This window comes from Contarinia nasturtii, unplaced genomic scaffold (genome assembly GCF_009176525.2).
Source record: "Contarinia nasturtii isolate CC-2019 unplaced genomic scaffold, AAFC_CNas_1.1 Cnas_scaffold_1240, whole genome shotgun sequence".
NCBI classification, from domain to species: Eukaryota; Metazoa; Arthropoda; class Insecta; order Diptera; family Cecidomyiidae; genus Contarinia; species Contarinia nasturtii.
In genome coordinates, this window is record NW_022198581.1 from 1,218,390 (window position 1) to 1,241,870 (window position 23,481).

The following is a 23,481-nucleotide window of genomic DNA, read 5'->3' on the forward strand; positions in this document are numbered from 1 at the left end:
ATTTTTTTTTTTATCATCAATGATGGAAAAAGTTATACATGCTGTGTGTGATGCGTGTGATTGTGTGTATGGCATCAATGTGTACTGCAAAAGCCGTATCAACCAAACAAATGCTAATGTGATATTTAACACCGTCTCAATGCGTTTTTGCGATTGTTTTCAACCTTCTTTTCTTCCGTTGAGCTTCTCCATTAGTAAAAGCACACCACATTTTGGCATACTGTATACGTTGGCCTATGCATGTTCTATGTTTATATACTTTTGAATGAGTGAGATGCAACGAACAATGATGAATGTGTTGGTGTGTGTGTGTGTGTGCATTTGCGAGAAAAACACATGTGAAGTGCGTTGGATTGGTTTTATTTGTGCCTTGCACGAGTTCATACGAATGAAGATCGAGAGCATAGGATAGGGATTTTTCTGCTGAATAGTAGAACTTTAGACGGATGATGAGGTGGCGGCAATAATAACAGTAATCATAAACTTGCTGAGTTCATGCGACTTGGCCGGACCCTTTCAATATGATTTTCCCAATTCAATACATCTCGACTACTGCTACTGCTATTAGCCACAATGATGATGCTTCTGCATCTATTGCTGCTGCTTATGCTGCTGTTGTTGTTGCATTCACATTCACATTTTCTAGTCAATTCGCTTTTCCACATTTTCTATACAATGGCAGTGTGGATCTTTGTCGGACGGTTCGGCGCTCATATGGTCGTTTTGCTGGAGATATTTTTGTACGGAATGCGAATATTTAATGGCAAACGAGTTGAGTGTGCCTGTGTAGCACGGGATAGCGAGCATACGATGGAAAAGTGATAGAAACATACAGGAATGACTACGACGATGAGGACGATGTTGACGATGACGACGTCGAAAACGACGACGATGATGGTGGCGGCGACAGCGACGACGACAGCGGTGGTGGCGACCACGACGTGTATACACACATATGTATGCACATAGACCGAGGCTTATTCGATGCTTAACCGTCAGCAATGAGTCCGTATACTTTCGCCGAATGCAAAACGAGCGAAAGAGACAACGAAAGAATGAGGAGAGACATTAGTCTAGAGAAGTAATACTTTTTGTTTTTGCTATTTTCTGCTGGCGATACGATATTGCTTGCTTATACGTTGAACGTCAATCGCTTTTTACTCTTGCTCATGTTTTTGCACACTAACACATATCGTATGCACCAGAGGTGGGCGCCAATTCCGAGAAAATCAAACAAAATTCAAATTCCACATACATTTAGCATTCAAAATCGAAAATATTTAAGAAAATACATTAAATTCTATTGAGAGAGAGAGAGAGAGTAAAAAAACGGTGATTGCAAATGAACAAAATTGATAAAAAAACACTGATCCACACTTTCCATCTCTGATATACATGCTATGTGCTCCTCCGTTCGATTCGGCTCTGTTCTATTCACAATAGAGAAACGGTGTGCATTTTTTCCGTTCAATCATTCATTCGTTGTCTCTACCAATGCTCTGGTTCTCGGGGCTTCATGCACGACGAACGTTGTTGTTTTTGTTACTTTTGCCGTCGTTGTATTGCCGTTGCTGCTGCTGCTGCTTTATATCGTTTCGGAATTATTCTAAAATGGATATTTGTTGTTGGCTGCTCGTAGTCGTTTTGTTTGGTGAGAGCGCCTAAGAAGAGTGTGAGAGACTTAAATGTATATGTGTATATATTATTCGGTGTTTGTGTGCTTTTTAAATGGTTGAGAGCTCTAATGGAAAGAAATCTAATATCAGTTTAAATCGAGACGTCGTGTTGTGTAAAAGTGTAGAAATATTTATTTTCATCGTCCGTCGTAACGGTTTTTGTGTTTTCAATCATATACACATCGGTTCGGTTTGTCGTTCAGTTTTTTGTTTTCTTTTCTATTCGGTAACAATTTAAAAAAAAAATATTTTTTTTCGAGGCTTAACTTGGACTTTCTTTTTATTTTTCAAATCTTATCTTTCAAAAAAAAAAAGATTAAGAAAAATTCGTTCGAGTGTCGTGAAGCGGTTCTTTCTTCGTTTGTTATTTAATACACACGCACACTAAGTATCTGAATGAACAGGACACATTTTTAAACCTATTACAAAAGCAGATTCCGTCAGTTTTCATATCAATAGACAATCGCCAAATCAACCGCTGCAACTGCAACTGCAGCACGCATCCTGTCGTGTGATAGCCAATGGTGGTAAAAGTAAAAAAGTGGATAAAAAAAAACGAAAAGTTGTACGTACGAGCAAGTTTGAATAGAGTTATTTAAAAAAAATTATTTCGGCAACAAACCAACAGTGTGTGCAAGTGCATTGTAATGTGCGTACAAACACATATTTTTTGGTATATATAACGATCCTTTATCACATGCCTGTGGTGTTTTGTGTTTTATGGATGATTGTGCGTTATTGATTTTAGAATAGGCAAAATACGAACTCCATCAGGTTATCGAGTGGATACTCGAAGCCCAAATTACAAACAAAAAATATCAACAACAGGCAGAGAATCGAGAGAAAAAAAAAAGACCGCGGCAAGAATGCAAAAACCGACGAAAAAGCGATAAAAACATTTATAGCTGTTTTCAGTTGATGTGTTGTTGCTTGTATTAGTGATTGAAGAGAGCGATAGATTCCTGTGCATGCTGAAAACGCGATAAAACATACAAAGCAAACAAGCAACCAAACCGAGCATAGATTGTGCACACACACATGTGCACACACATATTCACACATACGACACGGGCTAACAGGAAGAAAAGTGCACAGTGTGCAACTTAATGCACCTACTAAAATACATAAAATTTCAAAAAGGGTGATATTTCTCTCTGTAATCGATGCCATTTGATATATTCGCTGCTTAAGCTCGATGCGTTCCCGTTCACTTTCGACATATACATTGTGTGTGATGGTGCATTTCAGCCGTTTTTAGATATAACCCAACGTCACCCAAATATACGCGCATAACAAGTGCATTTCGGGCCCATTGAATGCAATCGCTTGAATAACAACAACAATAGCCACTCCACACTTGTTAAAACAGAGCTGAGTGTGAGGAAGGAAGAGAGAGAGTGCAAGAAAAAAATATAAGCCGACTGACTTTTCATGCCAGGATTCATGAACCACATTGTGCTCTTGTTAAAAGTTACCCAACACCAATATAACACGACCAGATAAAAAATTTTACTTTCTTTTAGCCACTCAGGCTGCCATTCATTCTCTGCATCGAACCAAATTAACCATCAACTTCAAATTGAATGACACCGTTTTACTTCGCAAATTTTATGATCCGCTTTAACATACCACTTGGTCGAGATAGCTAAAATATAAAAAGATAAACAGAAAAAAAAACATCAGCGAAAAATTGAACGCATATACGTATCGGTGAATAATATCACGAAATTTCAGGTGATGCCAAGTTTGATCGCAAATAAGAAGCACATTTTCCCACCCACAGAATAACAATTCAGATAAAATAATATAGGAGCGGATTTAATACACACAATAGAATTATGTCAAAAACGACACCGGTCGCTTCACCATCGCCGCCGTTGCGATCAACGAGTCGACATCAGTCACCACAAATCAAGCACAACTCATCGGACTCATCAATTCATCGCAAATCGTCTGAGCTTGTCTGCGATTCACCAACCGATTTTCAATCACTTGCCGCTAAATCAACCGATGTCTATCAAGATGATGAACCATTTTCTGCAAATCGTAAGGATCCAATTGTGTTTAGCAAAATAAAAGACAATTTGTTTAATGAATGTGCATGATCTATTTGGCCAAATAAAAAAAAAACCAAATAACCATAAACTGTGTGTTGGTTTATTTTGTTTTTTGCTATTCTGGCTCAATTGATCATTGACTGTTACACATTTTGACCTTTGGCTGAATGTAAACAAAATGCATGTTTTGCTACTTTTTAGTATCAACACCTACCATTGACATTGATGCTGATAATATTTGCGATAAAATCACTGTGAATTCGGCCCACCAACAATTTTGTCTTCGTTGGAATAATTATGGACGAAATTTAACAAATGTATTCGATCAATTGCTACAAAATGAATCATTTGTTGATGTAACACTGGCATGTGATGGCCAATCCATAAAAGCCCATAAAATGGTACTATCGGCATGTTCACCGTATTTTCAAAGCTTATTTTTTGACAATCCGTGTCAACATCCAATAATTATAATGCGCGATGTCAAATGGACTGAATTGAAAGCAATCGTTGAATTTATGTACAAAGGTGAAATCAAGGTGAGCCAAGCCGAAATTGGTCCATTATTACGTGTCGCTGAAATGTTAAAAATACGTGGCCTAACTGAAGTAAATGGCGAACATGAATTCAATACGGAATCGAAAAAATCCCGTTCAGATAGTCCACAACAACCGTCCGAACATAGTCGAGCTGAAACGCCATCAATTAAAAAATCGCGACCACATAAACGGCTATCGGTTGAATGGGATGAAAATCGAAGCAACACTTCACCGCCATTGGAAAAACATCGACGAACAAAACGGACATCGCCTACATTCGATCGACATTCAACAGACAGTCCAAGAATCGGTAAAAAAACACACACAAACAAATTAAACAAATAATTTTTTTCCAAACGTAAAAGCAAATTGCGGCGAAAAATCAAATTACCCGAAAATGTTTCTCATTCAAAATTTCGAATATTTTATATATATTCGGAGTTAAAATTTTATATTAAATTTTAATATATCAGAATAAATGATTAAAAAAAAACTTTTCCGAAAAAAGTTTTTCACAGCTCAAAAACATTACTATTATTTTTTCGAGTTTAAGATTTACATGTTTGTAAGGGAAACATTTTTTTTTTTTTGCAAAACTTTGATACACTCTCGCAATATAATTGAATGCTTTCTTCGAAAAAAATTAATACGTGAAATGGTACCATACTTCAGATACAGCGACGGCAAGTGAATTTGCAATAAATACAAATGCCGCCCAATCAACATCGGTAACGCAAAAAGGCCGGAACAATATATCACCGTCTTCTGCTGGACGTCACGCAACTAACATCAGTACAACACTATTTCCAATAACTTCACAGTCATCCGTTGATCCATTAGTATCGCTCACAACTACCGAAGATATGGAAATCAAGCCCGGAATTGCTGAAATGATTCGCGAAGAAGAACGGGTAAGTTTTAACTCTTGTTCGTTCAATTTAAAATAAAAAAGATTGCCGTTGAACAATTAATTCAAATCATTTGGAAATGAAAAGAACCCTCTGGTAAATGAATCGTCAAAAGTATTGATTTAGAAGAAAAATCAGTTAAAATACCACTTAACCGGCATTTATTTGAAGAGTAATTCATTTTAGTTAAATATTCCGATAAAATCGTAATTATAGTTCTCTTTCCATTGGACAGAATCAAGAGATTTACATTGAGAAAACGAAAAAAAAACAAGAATTAAATGTTTGTTAACAACAGTACTTCAATATAAGAAAGCCAAACAATGATTTTTTTCCCCTACATAGGATATTTTACTAATGAAGAAAATTGCTATGTGAACTATCGATCTAATTACAGCTTAAAAAAAAACTTAAACTTTTCAACAACCAAAATGACGACGGCAATGTTAGTCTTTCCGATAAAAACAATCGAAACTATCTTTTAAATTTTAAATTAGTTCAATTTTAATATCATTAAAATAAAATTCATCAATTGGTGATCGAAATTGTGATTTGAATAAACAGTTTTAGACTTGGTGTAAGCGTAAATCGGACGAGGAATAGAAAAGACACCAATAGCCATTTAGTAAAATGGTTGGAATTAAAACGTAACGTCGACTATTATATTTTCGACGATTTCATATCATGGAATTAGTTTTATGTGTTTTTTTTTTCTTCTCTAGAATTAGTGTAGCTGCATTTTCGAATTTATAAAAATACACGCAAATATCATAGTGCGTTCTACCATATTCACCCACGTCCAATTCATATAGTGCAGAGTTGGAGGATACATATTTCTTTTTTCTCTCTCTATTGAACTCATTCATGTTACACATATAATAAGTCAATTATTTTACCATACCATTATCTAATTGGGGTTGCTCATACACACAAGTACAATGTATTTGTTGTCTAGCAAATGTGGTATGCGCTCGCCTTTACTTTCATGCGCCATAATTCAATATATTGAATATGTATGTATTCTATTTATTCATTTTTGACATCTATTATTACATTTTATATACAAAAAGTTATAATATTTGTGAGTTTTCATTTTGTCCAATCAAAATCGGTTTCAAACATTTCTCACGATGTCGTGATTCGAGTTAAACATATTTAAAACAAAAGAAGGAAGAAAAAAAAACAAAAAACAAGGGATTAAGTATTCATGAAAAATCTATTGCTATATGATGAAGAAGGATGATGACATGTTTTAAATACAAATAAGTAACGAAAAAATACACCGATTTAAATGTATTATGTTTTAAAGAAGAAAAAACTTTGTTTTTGTCTCTATCCACGTTGTTTGATACATGCATGGCCGATGAGGAAATGCAAGATGTCCTGCCCGTGTGTCGTCCTTTTTTTTATATTCACACAAGCACACTTATACACCTTTGATTATGTTTTTCATGAACTTTTTCTCTTTTGTCATCCAATATTCATCACGAATGATGTCTGCGTTGACTGGTCATGTTTGAATTTTCAAAAAAAAAATACATATTCCAATATTTTTCTCACTTCTGATTGTAAAAAAAGTGTATCCCAAAGTCCAAAAAAGTGTACCATAACTTTTTGGTCATTTTCAATCGATCACTGTTCAAATTCGGTTCAATAGCTTAATTTTTTTCCACATAAATTCATTTTAATGAAGGCGTCATCACCACATGGAACTCATAAAAAAAATCCAAATGAATTATGAAATAATAACCACGATAAAGACTCGGTCACATCATGTACAAGGAGTGGAAATGTTTCTTGTTAATGTTTGTTTAATGAGCATATTCTTTGAAATAAAGCGTCTTTCGAAAAAAAATTGTTTGTGAAAAACATTACTTGGAACGAGAACCCCTTCTTTCTAACGTACGAAATACATTAATAAATTTTAACACCGTCAAAAAAACAAGAACACAGGAACACTACCCAAAATGCTGAGCTTCAATTTTAACTAATTAAAAGAGACTCAAAAATGTTCCAGCCAATTCTCAAATTTTCTTCGTTTTCAAAGCACTGATAGCATTGAAACATTAATTTAAAACAGGGAAAAAACCCACGAAACAATTTAAAGAACATTAAAGTGTAAATTCAACATTAAAATGCATGGTGTGTGTGTGTGTGTGTGAAAGTAGGAAAATATACTTGAAAAGTAAAATTCAAATGTGGTATGCATCATGTAATAAATTCAGGTGCGTTTCCTGTCCGAACACACAAAACAAAGGTCATTTCGACTGTTTGTTAATATAACATTAATTACATTTACATTTTATGTTATTTTATTGATGTTTGCATTAAAGTTAGAAAATGCGATATTGGCAGTATATATAGTGGTCGTTAGTCGTTGTCCCTCTTATGCAAAGAGACCATATTCTGTAAATGTATTGTGTATATGTTATGATTTCATTGCCATTTGCACCGCCAAGAATTTCTATTTCGGAAATTTCACACGTACCATTCTATATCGGTGCATTTCTGCAATATATATATTTCTTTTGTTCATTTACTTTTCGTTTTTCATGTTGGATTGCCACTGCAATATTTCATTCAATTGTTTTCAACTCGTTTCGGTCGTTTCATTAAGAAAGTGATGTAAGCAAAGAAGGACTTTTTGTTGTTGTGTAAGTTCGCAACAAATGTGAGCTAGTTTTTCGATGGCATAAGGTGTTATTTTTTTTATTTGAATTCGTATTTTAAACGTGAGAATTTTATAGATTGAAATGTTGATGTTCTTTTATCCTTGTCTATCGTTCGACACACATTCACAAATTTTCTTATATTTATATATTCAGCAATATTTACAACTTGCCGTATTTGAAAGTTCCTTGCTGTATTTATATTATATAATATATTGAAAAAGTATTGCAGACAATTTTTTTTTGTAAAAACTTTATGTTCATTTTTTTCCAATGAAACGTATGGTTTATAATATCCAATAATATTAGCAATAAATTTTTATAAGACGTTGCGTACTTTTAACGGTCGCATACTTTAACCATACTACACCGTTGTGGAAAATATGCGAATTATATAACGAAAATTATTCTCTTAAATCACGATGTTGGCCCGATTTATTTAATCCACGCTGTATTGTACAAGCAAACCATACCATGCCGTCGTATGTTTTTTTTTTAAATTTACAATCACAACTAATTTCCACAAAGATCAAAAATAACGAATAAGAATAGAATAAGAATAGAGGCGAAGAAGAAGAATAAATCGAGATATCGTGTAATGAAAGTAAAGTGTGTGGCTTTTCTGTGTGACGTTTTAATATGCACATCTATAAGACATTGAATTTACCAAAAGCCAAAAGTGCATTTATATCACCTTCGCTGGCACAATAACATTATTCGTGCACATATATGCAATACACTTGAGCGTTGGTCGTGTCAGCGCCGAATGAATAAGATTTACACAAAGCAAGCACCATTTGAAGCAGCCACTGATGTCTTCCACACATGCTTGAAGGTGTGGTTTTCTTAGCACTATTAATATTTATCGTAAAATAAATGAAAATAAAGAAAATGCATGAAGAAAAGCGCGCGTTCCGAATGCCGAGCATTTGAAAAATCGGGGACATACAACATATACACACATACAATCTGTGATATAAAGTTGTACACAAACGAGGCTATGCATTCTTAATTTCCGGCACTTCTTCACTCATTCTTTGCAAGCAATTGTTCTGTATTATTTTTTTGCTTCTTCTTCTATTTTTTTCAATTATTTTTCGTACATTTGTTCATCGCCTTCTTCGAGTTGAAATAGCGGAAATTCACATACTTCATTCATATTTGAAGTTTTTTTTTCTCCCGAACCGCGAGTATGAATATGTGTGCACTTACGACTGACTATTGAAACAACATTGTACTCCGAATCCATGCTTCGCTCAAATATTAGTTTATTTTTAATTCGAATAAAATATATTTTGTGCATTTTCACCCTTATGAATATTTTATCCATTCTTTTATGGGCGCACAAATTCACCTCGTTTGCCTTTCGAGTTTTTATTTTATTTGGTGGTTGCCGTCGTCGCGCGTTGTCGTCGTCGTCGTCATTGTTGTTTTTCGCATAATTTTCATCGTCATTTGGTTTCATTTTCATTGAAAATGGCAGCATGTTTACAAGCTTCTCTTTGGATGGTACTATGTTAGAAAAATTATTAGAATATGCAGAATGCATACATGTACATATGACATAAGTGCCAACGAATAAAGCAATCGAAATCTCGCGTGAACTAAATGAAAACCCCTAGGGGCAAATGACTACTTATAAGTTCGACGAAACCTATAGAATTGTACGAAAAACTTACAAAAACTTAGACGAACTTATGAAATCGCACGCTACTTATGAGAATTTTTACGAACTTACGCTTTGTCCATATACATTAACACACTGCTGTAAGTTCGATATGCGTCAACATGCCGAAACAGTCGCACATGTAGTAGTCAAATGACACAACGCTGGTCAACTTTTCTTAATTACATCTCACGCTGCAAATAATTTGGACAAAAAAATAGAACGTATTTTAAAATAAAAATTACCAATCCAATTAGTAAATTGGACATCATCCTTAAAAGACCTGATTTTGATATTGAAGCATCGCTCTCAACACTCATACTTAATACTGATTATTCACTATCAAAACAGACTCTTTCAAAAATGACGTCTAATTAGACGAATTTATATTTCTTGGTATTTTTTCACCGAAAACCTGCTCGACTTATTTATACAAATTATTTTCTATTGAATCAGACATGACTAACATTTATTACCATTTACAACATTCTGCGATTTTCAATTGACGTTGAAAAACTTACTAGTAATCTATAGAAACTTACGTAAAACTTGGACGAACTTACAAAAATGTATATAGAACTCAAGAGAACTTACGCGAACTTGTGAAACTTACAGATACTTATGAACTTACAACGAGTCATTTTCCCCTAGGAAAAACCAATATCTAAATTATGGTAAATTGCACACCAGAAATCAAAAGATTGAAGAAGAAAAAAATGTGAATATGAAAAAAAGAGAAAATCGGAGGAGCAAATAAGCGTTTATTTTGCTTGCGTACTTCCGTACTTGATTTGCATAAAACAATTTAGCTTTATTTAAAAAAAATATATGGAAGAAAGCAAAGCACGAGGAAAGGCAAAAGCGATCAGAAGAGGCGATTTCATTTTCTGAACTTTTCTTGAATATTAGATGTTGTGTAATACCTTAAGGAAGGCACAGAAATCAAAAGGTATTAAAAGTTGCAATAAAACGAGGCAAAATTGACTCAACTTGCAACAGCTGACAAAAATATCGACCACGACCGCCTCCACAAAAGTATTCATCGGCTAATTCGAAAAGTCGAATTCTAAAAATATCCTTTATTAAATTGTTGATGTGCACGAAAATTTATTTACCCCGATTTTAAATCACTGATCCAATATGCCCCAAGTCATTCACCAAACAAATCTATTCTTATATTGTATTGCTGAAACGTATGCATTTGTTTACCCTATTCCATTTCAATAACACAAAACACCAGCAGTCCAGAGAATTGGCGGAAAATGTACGGCAATATATGAAATATATAAATATCTATACACGAAATATAAATAAAAAATTCCATCAACTGCATGCCTTTAATTAAAAAGTTGGCGCACCAATTTGCAAGCATATTGCTGTTATTGAACGAAATTTATGCAATTATTCTTTTATCAAAACATTAAAATGTTCTAGTTATTCTTAGCATTTCATGTATTCGTTGAATATATTCGTTTATCAATGGATAATTGATGCAATTAATAGATGACCACCGCATTAAATATGCGAATATTGAAATAAAGATGATGTCAATATTATCCGTAAATTTTATTATTATCTTTTCTCCCATTAACGTATATTCGTCAGTTAGAATTTGCATATATTCAATTAAAATCCATTTATATAGAAAACTTTATAAGATCTATAATAATCGAATTTTGATCGAGGTCAAATCTAGGGGTTGGAAACCATGTTAAGTGTATTAATACAAGTTTATTTTTTTCTAGTAAATTATTTCGTTTCTTTTATGTATTTCGTGTAATTTATGCCGTTTCATTTCATTTCGTAAAAAAATTTATAATTTAGAACATATCATTTAGAGAAAATTGTAATAATTTGCCAGTAGACTTTAATGAAATTCTTTGTTTCCCAAACGTATCTTTCATTATTGACAATAAGTTCTATTATTAATTTCTAATTTATGTCTTTAGTTTTGGACTGAATTGAAATTAGTTTGTATGGTTGTAATATCGTAAATGTCTCCTCATATTTTGACAAACAAAATTTGAATTCATTTAAAAAAAAAAGAGAAAAGTATTCTTTTTTGTTCATTAAATGAAATTCATTGTCTGAGATCATTTTCAACTGAGACAGACAGACCAATTGAACTTCAATTACGAACGAAAAACAAAAATATCATACAATCATACACTGCGAAAATGCAAATGTTTTTTTTTTATTTCGCGGTTTTATCACATTTTAAGCGATTTTTCCTCGATGTTTTTTGGTCGATTCAAATGAGCTTTTCGAATAAATCAATTAATTGTTTGTATGGCCAGTTGAAGAAGAAAAGTGACAATGCATAAATATATTCATACATATAGATTGAACTCACTTCGAATCGAGAGTAACAAAATCGATGTTAATGAATAAATAAAGTGCATAAATTGTGTTTAATTAAAATGGATCTGTAAACGATGAAAAAAAGAGAGTTGAAATAACAAAGTAATCGTAATAAAACTACTTTTCGATGTGTCCATGAGTGTTTCGAAAATGTTGAAAATGGTCAGAGTTTTCCTTTGTGTGTGTGTGTATGACACGGCATGAGGAGGGAGTCTTGCGTGCTTTTTTTCTGCTTTTAGATATCAAACACATTGACTCACATTAAGTTTAAATGATGACAATGCCAAATCATATATATCAAATTGAAAATGGGATTGGCTACACACTACCTGTTGTATGTATTTCAATGCAATTTTGCAATAATTCACTAATTAAAAGCAAACTGTCTCATTCACACAAATAAATTGCACTTATTTAACATTTTGAAATAATTCAGCAGAAAGAAGAGTGCGAGAAAGAGAGAGAGAGAGAAATACGATTGATAATTTATTTATATTACATCGTTCGCTTTTCTGTCTTGCAGTTCATAGGTATATTTATATTGTTTTGTGTGCTTTTTTTAATGATTTGATATTTATTCATTCAATGAATTTCATTGATCTTTATTCTTTGGCTAATGCAAGTGCACACACACATACACACACATGATATCGCCTTTAATTTCATCTAATACATACATAACAGGCAACATTTTCAATTAGGTAATAGAAATTGATCTCGGGTTCCGGCTGCATGAGTGAATTTCACAATATTTGTGTGCTCTCGTTCTCTCTTGATTGGAAGCAATAAAGTTATTTGCTTGATCTGAATCCAATTAAAATTTATGCTTTGTGACTAATGAATCAATCAATATGTACTAATTGTCTTGTTGTGAATGAGTCACATTGGTATTAAGTGCACAATCGGTTTTCTTATGATTTTCATCGTAGTTGATGATTGACTTTTTAACACAATCAAGCAAATCATTTATGTCTCATAATTGATAATTGATATGCATGTATTCAATGAAAATTGAATGCAATGTATGTTGCGTTATATTTTTTTTCTCGAATAGATCTTATGTATTTTTTTAATTTTTTGTCATTCATTTTTATTTGTGCCATTTCTGACAAAACGAGACATTCCATCATAATTTCCGATCAAATAAATTGTCTCTAATTTAGCAGTATTGCATCAAACCGTATCAAATTCAAAATTCAAGAAGAAGAAGAGAAAAATGACCAAGAGAATAAATCGATAGTATTTACTTTAATTGGTACATGTCTTCAAATTGTTTAAGCCTTTCCGAAAATGAAGACGTTTTCTTCTTCATTTTCTTAATGAACATTGTTTATTTCCGATGAAATCATTTTACTTAAAATATTCATATTTTGATGAATATAAGTGCTGAATACATGAACCAATTATAGTCAAGTATCATTTTCGACACGCTACTTTCATTTCATACGGTTTTAATGTAACAAAAGCTATTTATCAAAATTATTCTAATTGTGTAATAACTTCAATGTGAAAATTATCGAAAATGTCTCAATAAATCGAGTGGTCTTCGCTAGTAAAATAAATAATAAAATATAAATAAAAATGATGAAAAACATGCATTATGAAATTCACAAATTGTGTGTGAATGAAAGAAAAGGGAGAGAACGAACAAGCATTGAGTCTGTGTGTATATCGACAGCACACATTGAACAATCAAATCACTATGAAATATCTTTTCGTTCTTGCTTCGTTTTTTTTTTCTTTCACAAATAATATATTCATTATTTGTATGCTCCTATTGGCGCTTTAAATTCAAATAATTGCTCACGGAGGTGGTGCTCATTGGATTAAAATGTATTTTTCACTTGCTTTCTTATTCTCTTCACATTCGTTCATGATACAAAAAGAATACAACGAATCAACAACAGCAACTAAAAACCGAAAAGAAAGCAAACAGATTATTTAACAATTCACGCCTGATACAACGGAAAGAGAGACATAAAGAGAGAGAACAAAAAATATATGAAGAAGAACATGCGATAAATTTTTAATCAAAAATTTAGTTTGACCTTTTGAAATTGCCGTGCAGACAAGGAAAACATAATATACAATTTATTTTGAGATAGACAGAGAAAAAGTGAGAGAAAGAAAGCCCTTTCAACCGAATGGAATATGCGCTCATTTTTCGTTGCATGTGAATAATAACTGTTTTTAGAACGTTGAAAGTGTATATATATCTATTAAAATAAATCTTATGTATTTCATCGCTTTGCTTTTTGGTCTATAGAGGCAATGGTGGCGATAACGAAAAACGACTATAGCACGCTTTTCGATGTAAATTGTACATATAATAAATAAATTTAGAAAATTAAAATCCACCCCCTGAAAATGAAAAATAAAAAAAAAAGTTACAACAACACTGAAACGCATCCAAAGAAACAAATGCTCGAATCCGAAATGACGACGAACAATGGAAAATTGATATTAATACTAATTCGTTACTACAACATAGAATATCACACCGACAAAAGGAATTATATTCATTATTATTGTTGTTATTATCATCATCAAATGGTTTAGATGTCTTCATTTTTCTAATATTTGCGCGTTGGACGTCCAACAATTTTCTTCTTCGATGTTTTTAACGATTATGATTTCATTGTTTCTGTTGCTGTTATATTTTGATTGTTGTGTGTGGATATATGTATGTGAGCGTCTGTGCATTCAAACACGGTCTGCGTCACTTTTTATATAGATTTTTGTTTTAATTTGATTTTTTGTTCTCCCTTTTTTCTCGCTCTCTCTCTTTGTATTGTGAATTTAATTATGATATTTTATACGTTTACGTTCAGCACTCGTCGCCACCAAATATCCGATTACTCTATTGGCCATTGCTGTCTATCAAAGAAATTTTTAAAATGTACATAACGCAAATACACAGCGGCAATGGATGTGCACAATTAGAGAAGAAAAAAAACGTGAACCAGAATCCCCCTCTCTCGCAGAGTCAGCAACTCATCGACCGACAAGTGAGAGTGAAACCAAAAAGGACACGAACCGAAACAAACAGAATGTACGAACATAACAGAATAAAAAAATTCGACAACCTTCTGTTAAAATATTTATAAAAGTCTATATTTTACCATTCATTGTGTATTTCATATTTAAATTTTGTACGAACATCACATAACCAAATCTATTATATTGTATTTAATAAATGCGCGCTAAATGAATGAAGACGCACCGTCGATGAACAAATAGGACACCCAACAAAAAAAAAACAAAGAAAAAACGCAAATATACACCGAGAAAGAGACAGAGTTAAAAAAGGGAAAGAATGAGGGAAAGAGATACCAAGGTAGCGTCGAAGAAATGCTGGACACGTAAAACACACTGGACACTCACACATACCAAAAATATTGTAATAAATAAAAACACAAAAAAAAAAGAGTTCATCACAGAGAAAGAGTGAAAAAAAACCTAAAAGAACATAGGGAAAAAAACATTGATATATACAATGTTCAACAAAAGCCAATGTCCAAGCTTCAACCCTTTCACTTTTTTTTCGATAAACGTTCTTGCTTTGTTCGTCCTGTGTTTTTTTCTCGCTCGCATATTTAAATGTTTCGTTCGTATTAATAAAATATTAAATGTGTTATGAATGAAATAAATTAAATGAAAGGCAACAGCAGCAACGGCACACCACACACCAACCAGTCAGAGAAAAGTCATTTAACGTCAGTCTGATAAGAATAAAAAAAGAGTAAAAGTTGATATAGAAAAAAGTGTATTACAAACAAAATAAGAGAAGAATAAGTACGATAGATGAGAAGCAAAAGGCATCCATAAAAAAAGGCACCGCTGCTAAAATAAATTGCCTGAAACAAAAGAAAATGGTTTTGGTGGCGGTTTTAGTGCATGGAGGTGATTTTTTTCGTTCCGATATTGCTTTCGGCCACCATCACATTAATGTTATTCTTCATATACATTGGCAAATGTACACCTCTGACCTCTCACCACCAGCCACCTCACAGACACAGACGCGAGCCCAGACTTTAATGAGAGATGAGTGGTAGCTAACAATGATAATATATACATATAAATATGAGTACATGACGACCATAAAACCGGTTCCGATTTTTTTTTCTGCCTTCGATGTGTTGTAACATCGGTAATATTCCGACGTCGATTTTTTCCACTTACTATATTGTTGTACCTGGTTAATGGTTTAGCATTTTTTGTCTCATTTCTTCTTGCCCTTTCTTCTTATCGCTTCGTCTCACCCTATCGTTAGCTCAACCGTATTTATCTATCTTTCGGCATTTTCATAAATATTACACAATTTAATGACCATTCCTATCATGAAAGCCGGTAGTGTTGCCATTGCCATATCTTATATTCTTATTTAATAATATTATTATGAATAGATTTTTTTGTAAGCGTCGATTTTTTTTTGCAAGTATCGTTTTTTTTGCTCAGTCACTGCTTTGTTTGGGAATTTTATGGTCAGCAGTTGTTCAGTGGTTTGTCTGGCTAATGTTTATCGCATATTTTTTGCCATATTTCCTTCATTATCGTTTTTTAAGTATAAACCGTGCATGCATATGGATTAAGAAATTCACAAATTTGTCAATATATTAAAACGATTTGTACAGATTTGTCCTAGGACTTGCCTGTAATTAATGACGACGTATTGCAAAATCTATTTTTAGAATATATCTCTCCTTTCGACAATGTCAAATTATGAATTGATTAAATTTTTTGTCATTTTCAAAAAATGCCCATTGTTGTATTATACAAACCGCGCCATAAACATGGGCTGGTTTTATATTGTATATGTTGGCAACAAAAAAAAACACATTTGTGTGAAGATCCACAATACAAATAGAAAATATTTATGGGCTTGGAAATATTTGGTTTTAACTTAATTAATATGTTTGTCTGATGTGTCGAGTTCGACATTAGAGTCGTTAGCTGTTTGCCGTCCTCATCGTTGTCGTCCTCGCCATTGGTGTGAGTTTACTTTTGTTGTTCAATATTTAATTTTATTTATGTCACAAATAAATTTCGATTCGGCCGTCTTCCATTCATCATATGGTACGGCTTATGAATTTTGAACATGAACCGAACGGAGTGCTGTCATTGGTGTAGAAAGTAATTTTCATATTCTTTTATGTTATTTTATATTTAATAGAATATTTATCGAAAGACACAGTGAGAAATAGAACGTTTAACCCTTTTCGTAAGGATAACTAACCGGCTGACAGCAACTCACCCTCGTCGGTTGTTGTTTTCGTCAAATTTTTATTCATATTTCACGCAGTTGGATAGCTCTTTAATGTTTATTTATTCGTTACAATTCTTAATTATCATTTCATTTCGATGAAAAAACCTTCGACGCCTGATTTTGTATTATCAATTAAACACGCATAATATCTGCTTTGATCAAAATTTAATCCAGTCAAATATTTTCTACGAATACAAAAAGAATATATATACGTTTATCGCACATAAGCAATCCAACTTTTTTCACACTTGTATATTTTATATGGCCATTTTTTAGGCAAAAGTCATGGAAACAGCACAGACATGGCCGGGAGTTCCATCAACAAATACTTTGGCTGGTAAGTTAATTGAAAAATATTGAATGCGAAATTCGGTAACAACAACAAAACAAAAACGGTCGAAATGTGTTTTTTATCGGCAGAAAGTTATCAATATCAATTGCAATCGATGTGGCAAAAATGTTGGAGTACTAATCAAAATCTTGTGCATAATTTGCGATTTCGTGAACGTGGCCCGCTGAAATCATGGCGTCCCGAAACGATGGCCGAGGCGATTTTTAGCGTTTTAAAAGATGGTTTGTCATTGTCGCAAGCGGCACGAAAATATGACATTCCATATCCGACATTTGTTCTGTATGCAAATCGTGTTCACAATATGCTTGGTCCATCAATGGACTCAGGCTTAGATCTACGACCAAAGGGAAGAGGACGACCGCAACGCATTCTACTTGGCATCTGGCCAGATGATCATATAAAAGGTATAATATGGCCATTAGTTAATTCAAAATTAACACATTTTGATTACTCCATTCGAGCCAATGTCACTGTGCATTTATTTCATTTTAATATTTTTTGTTAAAAGGTGTCATTAAAGCCGTTGTGTTTCGTGATGCAAAAGATTTAAAGGATGATCCGAGTATTCATTTGGCAGCCGCAGCTGCTGCAGCCGCCGCATATGGCCGACATTCCGTAAGTATTTTCAAATGTTTGCTTTCACATATATATTTTTGGTTTTCATTTAGTTTATTGTTTTATGTGTGTGTGTGTGTTTCAATTGTGGTTGTTTTGTAGCCGGTTTATCCGTTTCATGACGGTGCGATTCCTGGTTTTCATTCATCTCCAAATGGTTTAATGTCATCCAGTAGCGGTGCAAATGATTCAATTCCTTCTGAAGCGGCTGTTGCAATGGCCGCTGTTATGGGACTTCGGCAACAACACTTAAATGCTGCCGTCGCTAATCAACACCATTCCGAATCCGATTTGTCAAACTTTAATCTTCGTTCAGGTACTACCACCACTGTAGACGAATGGTATATTTAAATATTTTGTTTTGGCGGCCTCACCTTGTTTTCTTCTTTTTTTATGATAAATCATAACGATTTCTTCTTTCGATTAAATTTCGAGTTCAATGTTTTAAAAATCATTTGAATGAAAATGTGACATTTTTCAAATCCAATTAGATAGCGGTGGTGTAGGTTGTTTAAAGCAACCGAAATTGGGATCACCCGCCACATCTAGTCAGCCGAACAGTCATGAAATGAATTTTCCAATGCCGCGATTAGCATCACCAGCTATACCAAATATCCATAGCATAAGCGGCTTGTCGAGCTTACATTTGATGCAACAACATAATTTGAGCGGCAACGGTGATCTCATATCAAATCGCACTCGCAATCGTAGCAACGATTCGAGAACGCCACCGCATACAGAAACATCAAAACATTGTCACACCGAATCTATGAACCGAAATGAAAAAACATCACGAAATTCAAATATTATTGAACAACAACTCAAACATTTGAATAAAACGAGCTCAAGCAGTAACAATAATAATAATAACAACAACAACACCAAGGAAACATCGGTAAGATAACAAAGAAAATCAAATATGTTTCATATATTTTTTTTTTAATTTGTACTGTAAAACTGTAAAATAAAAGAAGCTGAAATTCAATTTCAATTTTCGACAAATCATTATTTTTGGTTGATAACACACTCCGTCGGTCTCCAAAAATGATGATTGTTAGAAAAAAAAAAAAAAATTGTAAGATTGGTCGAATAGCTTTTAGAAGCTCTGAAACTAAATAATCCATGAATGGAAGCAAAAATGTTGGTTTTACGCGTAAATAGTAGATAATTTTGCTATAGAATGAACAAACGTCCTTTAACACCCATTCATAATGTCAATTCAATTTATTTAACTTGTGTCTTTAAAAAAGGAAGCAGTAAGCAGTCCGATTGGCGAAAAGCAAATAAATTTTCCAATCGTTGATTTTGATTCAGTTGGCGTTGATATTGCGATCAATGGGCTGCCATTCAAATCATCTCTGCATGGTTTTTTGACATCAACATCGCCGAACGAGGAGCCACCGTTGTTTACCGATGAACTCAACGATTTTGATGAATCGGAAGCTAGTCCGAATTCAAATACAAGAGATAAAATCAAGATGGAACCATTGACTGAATGTCGAGGTCAGTAAAAATGCGACAGCAATGCAGCTATAAAACAAAACCACCATTTTCAACAATCGTTTATTATTTAATTTTCTTGTTATTTCGTTGCTTTTGTTAATTACCATCGGTTTCTTGCTTTCAACATTCCACTCCAAATCACTGCTATTTGGCAGCTGATACCAAAATCATTTAAGTGTATTATATAATATATATAATTTCATTTTTTCGTTGTTTCAATTTGTTTTTATATTTTGTTAAGAGAATTTGGCACATATTTTTCTATTGGATATAGAGTTCACATCATAAATCATGGATGGACACAGTTCTCCAGCATTTTGGAAGTGTAAAAGCTTTGATTGTCTTTCTGTTGCTAACTGAAAAAAAAAAAAGAACTTTCTTACTAAATCCAATACTTAAAAGTATGCGCCAAATAAATCTATTATTGCTCATAGTGACGATAAGACAGAAGAAACATTATTTTTTAAAGTATTAGACAAGTAATTGCGCTTGCACGTAACTTATGATTTCACCATGTATTTAACGAAGAAAAAGAATGAAAAAAAGAGAAACAAGAAATTTTATAATTTCAACACATAACATCAAATATAAAACCAAAAAGAAAAATGACAATGGAAACGAAATGAGACACAACCCTAACCAAAAAAAAACTTGTGAAAACAAGCACGGAAAGTGTATTGTATTTTTTGAAACGTTACTGAGCCAAGGCACACGTAATGATGATAGTCTGTAAGTGGCTCGCTCGGACAAATTGAATGATTCTCGGGGAGAAATAGAGCAACAAAGAAGGGAAAAAAAACAATTGATGGAGAAACACAAAAGAAAACAAACGAAGAGGAAAACAAGAAGACAAATTTAGTTGTAAATAAATTCGAAGAAAGCGAATTTTACTTTCGTCTGTAATTGACTTCTTTGGGAAATTCGTTGTGTGGATTCACAGTAAAAGTGTTGAAAGGGAAACCGTTTATGAGAGAAACCAACCTAAAAATGAAATGTTTGGGTGACGTGAATCGTTTGGTATTTAAACATTTAAAGTGAAAACCAAAATCACCAGTTTTTTTTAATTCTTAATTTTGAATTTAAAGTGAAAAGAAATCACTTTAAATCACTTCATAATTTTTATAAATATTCTACGAATTTTAAGCAAATGTGTAGCAGATTTTGATAGTTGATCAAATCAATGCGCATATTTCTATTTTCGAAACACACAAAACGATTTTGGAATGGCGGCGGACAACAATTTCGATGTTTTTCTTTATTTAATTAGTCCAACGAAAACTAAATCAAATTTATAAACAAAAAAGTGCAACGAAAAACGGCTTTGGTATATATATAAAAAAAATTCAAGCCAAAATTAACCCTTTAGTTCCTTTGGGAATAGCGAAAACAATGTTTTCAGTTATTTTATGTTGTTTTCTTGTTTGGAATATTAAAAAAAAAAATAATCGTTTAGAAGAAAAAAAAGAAAAACATCTATTTAATTATGAAAAGGGACATTTTTTTAAAAACAATGGAAACCAAAATGCGTAAATATTTATAAAAATTATAGCTAAGAAATTTTTTCATAAAGAAGAATGAATTTAAAACGTATTTTCGGATCAAAAAAGAAATCACAAAAAAGAGAGAAAGAATATTTTTAGCAAAATTAATATGTTCGAAATTTGTAATACAAAAAAGTGCCTTTGGACAAAAACAAAAAAAAAAAACAAAAGAAGAGACAAAACCCAAACTTTCTACCTCTATTTCGATGTTTTGGAAAAAGTATTTGAAAAATACACCGACAAATTTGCGTACGCGCACACTTAATGAAAGGGCAAGTTCAAAAAAAGATGACACAAACTATGTGCTATGTTAAAAAGAAAAATTACCGATTTGCATAAACTGGTTTCACTGCATAAAAACAAGAGAATAGAAAAAATGAATCACAGAGCAACAGCAAACAAATGGCCACTATCTCGGGGAACGCTAACACGAGCCAAACTGCAAACATTCACAAAAAAAGCCAACCACAACAACAACAACCAACAACAACAAGAACAAGAGCAACAACAAGATCAACAACAACAACCATTTCCAGCAGCAACAAACACTTTCACACGTAAGTTTTAAAACGTTTTTAAAATATACACTACAAACAAAAGGAAACTGAATGAAAATGAAATGAAACACGATAAACGAAATGTCGTCAAAATATGAACAAAATTTTTACAAAATTAAGATCAATTAAAAGAAATTTATTTATTGAATAATTAAGTAAATTTACGAAATCTACTATATATGTATACATTTTTTAGGCATTTCAGATGAAAAAAAAACTAAAAAAAAAACTTTGGATAAATGTTTAGGAAAATATTTTAAACGTGCAAAATTTTATGAATGAAATGATTTAGGAGACAAAAAAAAAGTAAATTAAATAAACATCCCCTAAAAAAACATATAAACTTAGGTCATCTTTAGGCGGAAAGAAACTATACAAATTTATCGCTTATGTTTAGGTGGATTTAGATGGTTTATTCATTTTTGGCAGAAAAAAGAAGATAAATGGTTTATTTGTGTTTTACGTTGTCAATTTTCGTTTTTCGTTTAGAATAGGGTTGTGTCCAAATGTGACAGCACATTTAGGAGTCTACTTATCGAAGAAGACATATACGAGTACGCGCGCAATTTAAGGCGTACAGAATCGGAGAAAATGTGAATTAAAGTTGAAAAAAGATAAAAAAAATATAAAGAATACTTTTAAATAGCCATTTTTTTGAGAAAAATTCGAACTTAAATTGAAAATTACAGATCAGAATTCCCTGCAATAACTCTTCTCCAAATTATACATTGTTTGACTATTCAAAATGTGCATACAGTTATAAAACAAAACTCTTCATCTTCAGTGTAAATTAAATGTCGTTTCCATATTTAACCTTTGAAAATAACAAAAACCGAAATATTAAACCGATCTGATCAAGATTACGGGAAACATTTTGTGATGAGCGAAAAACTTCTTTTATTCAAAACAAATCCTCTTCAAGTTCTCATACCACTCTTTTGTATGTGTTTAAAAAAAAAACAGCTAGAAATCTGGAGAAATGGAATTTTTCATTTAGACGCCAAAAAGAACGGACTCAGAAATGGATAAAATTTGATTTACCTGTTACAGTAATGTGCGAGCAAAATTTTCCAGGGGGGGCGATTTCAAAATTTTCTTCAAACCCTAGGAAATCGAGAAATTTTTTGTTTCGGACGAAAATCCCTAGCAAATCGGAAGAGTTTTGAAGTCACAGGGGGAGTAAACCACTCCTCTCCCCCCCCCTTCACACATTACTGACCTAATATTGGACATGTAAGCCTATGGTGCATCATCTATCTAGCTATCTTGCTCACATCTTGTATATAATCGCTTCGTTATTCTTTGACGTTATTGATAGTTTCTTGATCGATGTTAATTAAGAAACTTCATTCAGATAATTGGTAATTATCAATGCATTATCATATGATAACAGATAATTAATCAAAAAAAAAGTTACCATCATTAATAAGGTCTTAAATAATTATCACAATTATGTTTTTGAATAACGAAAGTGGTCAGGTTTTGTTTGTCCAGTTCTAGTTCAGTGCCAGTCACTTAGTTACTTTTTCTCCACATGGATATTTACTGGATAGAACCATAATCCATTTTGTAGCATATGGCAGCCACTTTTGAAACTAATTCAAGTTTCGTTATATGTATCATTGGGTTAGTTTTGTCAAACAAACCCCAACTGGGACCCAATATACAGAGAGTTGAAAACGCTGCCGTTAATACTATATTAACAGTGCCTATAATGTAACTCTTTGTATGTAGATTTTAAATACAAAGAGTGGCATTGTTCACATTAGAG

General features: G+C 32.7%; 2 protein-coding genes across 2 annotated transcripts; both read left to right on the forward strand.

Annotated features, from left to right (window-relative positions):
• Positions 1–1,778: 1,778 nt before the first annotated feature.
• Positions 1,779–18,271, forward strand: LOC116345059 (protein bric-a-brac 1-like; the record flags this gene model as incomplete). Its single annotated transcript, XM_031774106.1, has 8 exons — positions 1,779–1,861; positions 1,992–3,722; positions 3,935–4,582; positions 4,945–5,183; positions 17,419–17,479; positions 17,563–17,898; positions 18,003–18,109; positions 18,212–18,271. Coding segments are annotated over exons 2-8 (1,659 nt in total), but the record flags the coding sequence as incomplete, so codon positions are not given.
• LOC116345151 (AAC-rich mRNA clone AAC11 protein-like) lies at positions 18,251–19,738 on the forward strand. Its single transcript, XM_031774270.1, has 3 exons — positions 18,251–18,425; positions 18,601–19,004; positions 19,360–19,738. The coding sequence occupies exons 1-3, from the start codon at positions 18,272–18,274 to the stop codon at positions 19,618–19,620; spliced, it is 819 nt and encodes a 272-aa protein (XP_031630130.1). The 5' UTR covers positions 18,251–18,271; the 3' UTR covers positions 19,621–19,738.
• Positions 19,739–23,481: the final 3,743 nt, after the last annotated feature.

What these genes read in the sequence shown, in the direction of transcription:
- LOC116345151 (XM_031774270.1), top strand. Translation starts at nt 18,272, where the DNA reads ATGTCATCCAGTAGCGGTGCAAATGATTCAATTCCTTCTGAAGCGGCT. An exon ending in AAACTTTAATCTTCGTTCAG is followed by an intron (nt 18,426 to 18,600) that starts GTACTACCACCA and finishes AAATCCAATTAG; the next exon opens with ATAGCGGTGGTGTAGGTTGT. An exon ending in ACAACACCAAGGAAACATCG is followed by an intron (nt 19,005 to 19,359) that starts GTAAGATAACAA and finishes TCTTTAAAAAAG; the next exon opens with GAAGCAGTAAGCAGTCCGAT.